A 7,673-nucleotide genomic window follows, 5' to 3' on the forward strand; every position below is an offset into this window, starting at 1 on the left:
CATTTCCAGGGGATAGTCTTCTGACTAAAGCCAATGACCACCCCACCCCACCCCCATCCCTATTCCTGTCCTTTTCTTGACTGCACCATCAGCAAGGGGTAAGCATATCCGAAATCTATACCCAGACTCTCAAATATGAAACGTACACGATCTTAATGAAGTGGCTCTATCCAAAATCTTGCCAGAAATGTGGCTATTTTCACAACTATTAACAGTGAACACACACACACCTTCCTTTAACTTCTGGCCTCCCATCTCCCCACTCCTGTTTGCCTCCAGCATCACACCCTTCCCAGGTCATTTAACAGTCACAGCACACATTGAGAATGTTTAATGTTACTTCATCCTCCTAACAAGCTTATGAGGTAGGTAAGGTGGGTATCATGGTCCCAAGTAGGAAGCTGTGGCTCAGAAATTAAGAGACTTCGCTATGGTTAAACTCCAGGATAGAACACAGCATCTTAGAGTTGACCTTGCAAGTTATGTGTTGTTCCTCTCAATGTTCTTGACCTTCCCCCCATCCCTCATTCAGCCTTCAGGGGCTGTACTCCAGAGCCGTGACTCACTACAAAGGTACCCAAGGCAATGTTGTTCTTGGTCCTAGGGCTGCCGTCTCAGGTATGAGGAAGACATTAGAAGTCCACATTAGTAACTGTTCATTGTGGAATGAAGATCGGTGCCATCCTTCCAGTGACACCCCAAACACCAACCCTTTGGACGAATGATTCCATCAGATGGGGCAGACGGAAGTCCAACAAAGATTGCATAAACTTACATCTGCAACATGCTGACACACTCCCATACTAAACATGCTCTATGAGCACCTGATAAATAAGTCAATTCACATTGCCTAAGCCCAGAGATTTCTGATGAGGAGGAAGAGCCCTGGAAGAGTGCTGGAACTGCACTCAGGAACCTCTTGGGGATCCAGGGCTCCTTGCTTCGATGCTTAGAGATGGATTTGGCCTTCACCTTGAAGAGGAGCAAGCACCAATAGCTTTTCTTGGCAGTGCAGAGAAGCAGCAGTAAGCCAAAATGTGAGGGACTTCTTCCCAAGGTCACCAGGTACACCAAGAGGTCATACAGAAAGATTTTTTGCTCGTGGCTTCTTAACCACCAATGCTGGTATAAAGGTCTTCCGTTGGGAATGGCACGGAGTCCTGTCAGAGAGGTTTCTAAACTCCATCCTATAGAAAAGCAAAGGAAAGTTAGACAAGAAGAGAAAGAAAACAGACAAGAAGCTTTGCATACCTCCTGAGGAGAAGCTGCCAACCATGACAGACAGACTTCACCTACAGTAAAATACTTTGCCTGTGTGTCTACCTTACCAGCCCCTAAATTTCAGTGGTAAGGAGTGAGGGCTTGACACGTGAGGATGAACATGCCGCCCACAATCTGGTAGTGGCTTCGGGAAAGCCACTGTTCCCAATCTCATGTCATCTTCTGTCTCTTCACCAACAAATAGGGCATATTTTTGTTTAGTTGGGTTTTTTTTGGGGGGGTTGTTTTGTTTTGTTTTGTTTTTTTTCAAGTCAGGGTTTCTCTGTGTAGCCCTGGCTGCCCTGGAACTCACTCTGTAGACCAGGCTGGCCTCGAACTCAGAAATCTGCCTGCCTCTGCCTCCTGAGTGCTGGGATTAAAGGCGTGCGCCACCAAGCCCGGCCAAATGGGGCATCTTAACTACAAGACAGGACACTACCAACATCCTCGCCCAGCAGTCTCTCCCCACTGCCTAAATCTAAATCAGGCACAAGACTCACCTGGATCCAGAACCATCAGGGGGAACAGGAGGCTCAGGAAGTCGAGGGCTCCTCCAACGGAGCCGATTGAGCAGAACTTTGACCTTATCCCAGTGGGAGAGATCCTGCTGAACAGAGAATAAGGGCTCATCTTATTATAGTACATCTATATACTATACATCCCTAATGAAGCTACCAGGAACTTCACTGCCCAAGCAAATCACCTGCTCCAAACAGCAATCCTGTCATTTCCCTGTCATTGCACTTACACATTCCCATGTTCCCCCACCCTGCACCATTCTACTACCTGCTCCACATATATCCATCACTACCTTGGGTTCCTGGGAGGGTGGAAGGATGTGGGTTGGTTCCAGCAAGGCCTCTGGCAGCCTAGAGGGGCTGGTGACAAGCACCCCCACTTCTGGAAGTGAAGCTGCCTCTGCACCTTCTGAAAGAGAACTACATCATCTGGGGCCAGAAACAAGCAGGAAGCAGCCCCACTAAGCTACGGTTTAGGGGTCTGCTGATGGGACCCTGGGCAGGCACATAGGCAGCAGAATGCAGAGGAAGACACAGTTGCCCCTTACCTGGGTCCTTTGTCTGGCTTAGCTCCTCTCTGTGCTCCTGGACCCTATTGTCTGGGATATGTGATGATGAAAGAGCTGGAGCCAATACTTCCTCCTCAGGATCCTGAGGCAGGCAAGATGGAACAAGCAGAGACTCACTCGAAAGCTGAGGCTGTTCAGAAGGCATTCATGCTCCAGGGGTCCCACCCTCCCCCCACTTTCCTCCCTAACTGACCTGGCCACCTGCACCTGTACATCACTCACCCTAGAGGGTCTCTGGGTCTGCAGCTGCAGGTACAGCTGCTGGAGCCTCACCATCTGCTCCAGCACAAGGCACAGGTGTTCCAGATAGCGCAAGCCCTGACCTGGAAGGCAGGTACAGGCTGCAGACTCCATATTACCAACCTGTGGGACACGTTAAGGTAGGAAGACCTTCAGAGTCAGCCAAAACTCCCATTCTGGGTAGTCAGGCTGCACTGAGCCAACAAAATGGAACACAGCAGACAAGCCAAGAAAGACACACTTGGCTGGCTTCCCCAGTGGCCAGCTGAGCATGTCACCCATACCTGTCTGCCTCCTCTGTGGGGGTGGCTACATACTGCTGGGTGCGAAGTGAGACAGAAAGCAATGACACAACCATCAATTAGGGACAAGGGATGCCCCACCCCGAGAGAGCTCCAGGGAAAATGGGGGGAAGGGTCCCCATGAGCCACACCTCAGGGCTTTCTCCACCCCACCCCACCCTGCCCCACTCCACTGCACTTTAGCCAAGATGAATACTCGCCTCCTTTGCTTCTTCCAGACCAGCCTCTAGCTCAGTGTCTGCCTCCGTGGACTCCTGTTCTCCTGCAAAGATGGGCACTCCATCTACAGGCTTGTTCAGCAGTTGCAGGGGGCCACGCTGCGCAGACAAGCTGGGAAACTCTCGAGATCTCTCCAGCACCTCCTCCAGCTTCTGTCTGGCCAGCAGCCGGTCTAGCTGAGCAGGAGGCAGCTCAGGGCTCCCCATGGGCTCAAGGTTCAGAGAATCTTGAGAAAGTCCTGATAAGGTAGCCAAGGAGCTGTCCCCAACAACCATCTCCATGCCCGAGTCCTGGGAAGCCAGTTTCAGAAGTGGCATCTGTCTCTCCAGACCTCTCAGCTCATTCTGTCCCTCCCTGAAGTCCAGTGAACATTCGTGAGTGTTGTCTGGTATCCGTCTGTAGGTGCAAGTGACTCCTGGCACCACACAGCCTTGTGCCAGGTCCTCAAAGGCCCCATCTGTAAGGAGAATCCGTATCAAGCTGGGCAGGATGCCCTCAACGCCTCCAGCATTCCTAGCACTCAACAGCATTCCCTTGAGGAGGTGTGTCCTGTACCAGTGGTGAACAAAGACACAGGACAACCCCATCCCCACTGGGATAAAGTTCCAGCCTTGCTTGGAAGATGTATAGATAGGGTTCTTATAACAATTGTTGACAGCCAACAGAAACCTACACTTCCAGCATGTGGTAGGCAAAGTCCTTGCAAGTCATGACAAACAGCAATGCAGATAGCTTAAGAGACCCTTAACTAAGATTCACCTGAAACAATCAAGTCTAAGTGCCTCGGACTTCCTGGATATGGGAGGGAGAAAGAGCGAAGTGAAGGACGGGGCTACACAGTGCTATCTGGAGTCCCTGACACACCAGGAAGCAGAATGAGGTATCGCCTAGAGTTTATGAGGACACTGGTAAAAATGACAGCAACTGGGGCTGAGATGTGACCCTGTGAGAGCTTTCAGAGAGTGCACACACAGGGCACTGGGTCCCATCCTCACACTGCAAAACAGAAATAGCAGCAGCAGCAATAAAAACAATGCCCCCTCCCCAAGGGTTTCTCTGTGTTCCAGGTTGTCCTGGAACTCACTCTCTAGACCAGGCTGGCCTTGAACTCAGAAATTCGCCTGTCTCTGCCTCCCAAGTGCTGGGATTAAAGGCATGTGCCACCATGCCCGGCTGGCAATTATAATCATTTAGAATAATTTTGTTTTTTTAAGCAAGAAAGGATGATCATGTGACAAATGGAAGTTTTTGGAGTTGGATCAATGATTCAGTATTTTAAAATACTACTTTTCCAGAAGATGGGCGTTGGGTGGGTCTTGGGTGGGTCTTGGGTTCCCAGCACCTACATGGGTGTTCGAAACTCCAATCCAAGGGCTCTGAGCCCCTCGTTTGACTTCCCCATCCAGTCCACACAGGTAAATCAGACAAAAGTAAAAAATTTAAACAACAACAAAAACCTTTTAAGTATAAACTAAGTAAAACAAGGAAACTGACTTTGGTTTTGTTTTGTTTTGTTTTGTTTGTTTTGAAACAGTGTTTTACTCTGTATCCTCAACTGCCCTTGAACTCCCAGTATTCCTCCTGCCTCAGTGCTGGGATTATAGGCACGAATCCTCCCAAGTGCTGGGATTATAGGCACGAATCTCCTCGCCCCTTTGGTTAGCATCCACTTATTACCACCTTTGTGCCAGGGGTTATGATGGCCTAGGTGGTCTATGGGCATCGGGCAGAAGCTTGGGCAGCTTTGGCGGGAAGAGGATGCCAGCCCGTCCCCTCTGGATCAGGAAGTGTACCAGGAAGCCTAAACCCGGCAACCATCCCTGAGAAATGGGTTTGTGGCCACCAAGGGGCTTGCAGGATTGCTGGCTGGGGCAAGAATATCGGAGCCACCCAACCTCGGATAGAAGAAGCTTCCACAATGGGAATTAGGGGGAAAGGAGACGACGGACCATAGAATGTGGGTGATGGGTGATTGGCCTGCAAATCCCGGAGGATCTGCGCTGTGTATGGCGTCCCAAGCCTATTCACTCGACTCCTTCAAAGCAAGGAAGCAAGGGGGCGCGGCCGGTGGACGCCGCTTGAGCGGGGCTGGAGAATAGGAGACGACCCCAGGGTGGGAGGCAACGCGACTCACCCCGGCCGCCAAGTCGCTCCACCGCAAAGACGCGGCGCCGGCTCAGCATGGCGTGTTCCAGACGTGGAAACCGCTGCAGCGGCACCGGAGTGATCTCGGGCGTCCCCAAGTCCCTAGCTGTGCTGGAGCGGCTCTGCCCGTGGATCCCTGCCCAGATGGGCGTGGTTCCAGGACACTCCCTGCGGGGGGCGGGGCGGGGCGGGGCGCGGCACGCAGGTGGAGGGCACTGACCTAGGCATCATCAGTCTGGAGACTGCCTTCCCTAGGCTCATATCCCCAGCCCTTGCAGCAGAAGTGCCCCAATTAAGTGCTCTTGGAGGAGAGTGTACCCACTCGAGGGCTTTAGCCGGCTGGCTGCGAGAGGTCACCGCTCCCCACCCCGAGACACACACACACACACACACACACACACACACACTGCTCGAGTTGCCTGTGTTCCTGCTGCTGCAGCTTGGAACCTTACTAATGCGGAGCTGCACTGCACAACAGCCCGGAAGGAAATGGAACCCCACAGTGCTGGCGGAGGGAAGAAGGCAGACTAGGGCTGCATCCGGCCTCACAGCTGTATAACTTGAGGGCAGGTCCCTCAGCCTGTCAGGAAGGGGAAAGGGTTCTGCGCCCTGGGAAAACCTGTGTCCAGAGCTCCTTAAGAACCCCTTACCTAGCCCAGGCCTGTCTTATCTGGGTGCTGCTGTAGGCGTGTGGTGGCTGGGTCTGCAGGCTGTGGGCAGGAGGTGAACCACAGCCTGGAGGCTGAGCAGAAGTTTAAATGCTTCCCTGACCCTAGCAGCCACCACCCTCGGCCCGGTTCCATTCTACCCCTACCCCATTCTAAAAAGGAGCCCAGGAAGCAGCTGATGGCCAACTACCAGGTGACCAGATGGTACTGGGGCTTCTAGGGAAACATCCCCTTTCTCTGAAGCCAATAAGGACTGGGAAATCTCAGCTGGCCTCAAATGCCCTAGAGGCAAATATGGGTGACCTGGAGAAGAGACTGAGAGCCAGAGTCACCGGAAGTCGCCCGCCCCTCTCCTTGCTTCTTCCTTGATCCCATCTTCTAAAGCTCTCCGCTGGTTCCTTTGTCAGAGAGCCACCAACAATGCAAATTGCAGTACTATGAAGTTGGCAAACTGAGCCCCACAACCTCCTCCACTCTCCCACTCCCCCATCCCCCCAACCCCCGTTACAAGATGAGAGCTGAGTTGCAGTCCTCTGTCATCTTCAGAACCTTGCTGTTTAGGTCAAGCCCTTTTCCTGCAGCATGAGTTCCCAGGGTTGCTGGCTGCTCCACCCCACCCCCATGCCTGTCCTTCAAATATAATGAGGGAAACAGGATGCTGGACCTGGCAGAACTGCCTTCTCCAAGCCCAAGAAGATCCAGAGAAGCAAGCTTCTCCAGCCAAGCCAGGTGGCTCCCACCCCCCCAAGGTGAAGCTGTAGGGAAGTAAAACAGGGGTATCCTTTGCCTAATTTTGCCCTGAATTTGGAAAATGTGGGGCCCAGATTCCAAGCAGCAGTATCCCTGGTGACTAGGGTCAGGAATGCATCTAGAAACAGGAAGCCAGGCCAGCAGGAATGCAGTGTCTCAGCACAAAGAACCCACACACACCCCACTAAATACACTCCTCAACATACACTCCCTCCCAGATAGGGCCCCGCCCCTTTGTGCAAGGCTGGGCCAGGTCTGATCTGTCACAGCCTTCATGGGAACTGGACCTGAGGTAGTGGGCTAGGCTTCCTTCTGCATCTAATGTCCTGACTGAAGCTAATTCATAACCCAGCCAGTCCTTCATTACCCCAAGGCTTGTGTGTCCCTGCAGTACCTGCCATTACCTAGGTCTCTTTTCTTGGCCACCTCCACCTGAAAAATCATGTCCCTTTGGAGTAAACTGCAAGAAGCATCACAGCTCTACCGTCTGTTGCTCCTTCAGGCAGTCCATCCATGGCCGTGGTCCTTCTGCCTCCAGTGGAGAAGTCCCAAGTTCAGGAAGCTGGCTCCCTGAAAACACCACGCTTGACTAAGGGGACAAGTGAACAGAGATCAAGCACCCGAAAACAACAGGTTCTGGTTTGGGTCCTTCCCTTACTAACTAGAAGTTCTCCCTGTCCACAGGCTCTTCATTTGTAGAATGAGGGTGCCAGCAATGCTTGCCTCTGAGCTGGGAGGATGCAGATAGCGCAGAGAGGAGGTACAAACATCCACAGTACATGCAGAATGCTCTACAGCAGTGGTTCTCAACCTGTGAGTCTTGACCGCTTTGGGGGTTGCATATCAGATATCCTGCAAATATTTATGTTATGATTCCTAACAGTTGCAAAAATTCAGTTATGAAGTAGCAATGAATATCCTTTTATGGTTGGGGGGTCACCACAACATAAGGGACTGTATTAAAGGGTTGCTGCATTAGCAAGGCTGAGAACCACTGCCTCA

At 52.0% G+C, this 7,673-nt stretch overlaps 1 protein-coding gene across 2 annotated transcripts; it reads right to left on the reverse strand.

The window, feature by feature from the left end:
• Positions 1-315: 315 nt before the first annotated feature.
• 9930012K11Rik (RIKEN cDNA 9930012K11 gene) lies at positions 316-5,413 on the reverse strand. 2 transcript variants are annotated; one of them, NM_001112735.1, is made up of 7 exons: positions 5,243-5,413; positions 3,090-3,565; positions 2,570-2,710; positions 2,327-2,429; positions 2,072-2,187; positions 1,761-1,864; positions 316-1,187 (listed from the first exon to the last, which is right to left on the reverse strand). In NM_001112735.1, exons 1-7 carry the CDS (start codon positions 5,289-5,291, stop codon positions 1,079-1,081), a joined length of 1,098 nt encoding a protein of 365 aa, NP_001106206.1. In that variant the 5' UTR covers positions 5,292-5,413; the 3' UTR covers positions 316-1,078. The 2 variants fall into 2 exon arrangements, with proteins under 2 accessions (NP_001106206.1, NP_001004155.2); NM_001004155.2 differs by having other exon boundaries at positions 1,761-1,867.
• Positions 5,414-7,673: the final 2,260 nt, after the last annotated feature.

Source organism: Mus musculus, chromosome 14 (genome assembly GCF_000001635.26).
Source record: "Mus musculus strain C57BL/6J chromosome 14, GRCm38.p6 C57BL/6J".
Lineage (NCBI taxonomy): Eukaryota > Metazoa > Chordata > Mammalia > Rodentia > Muridae > Mus > Mus musculus.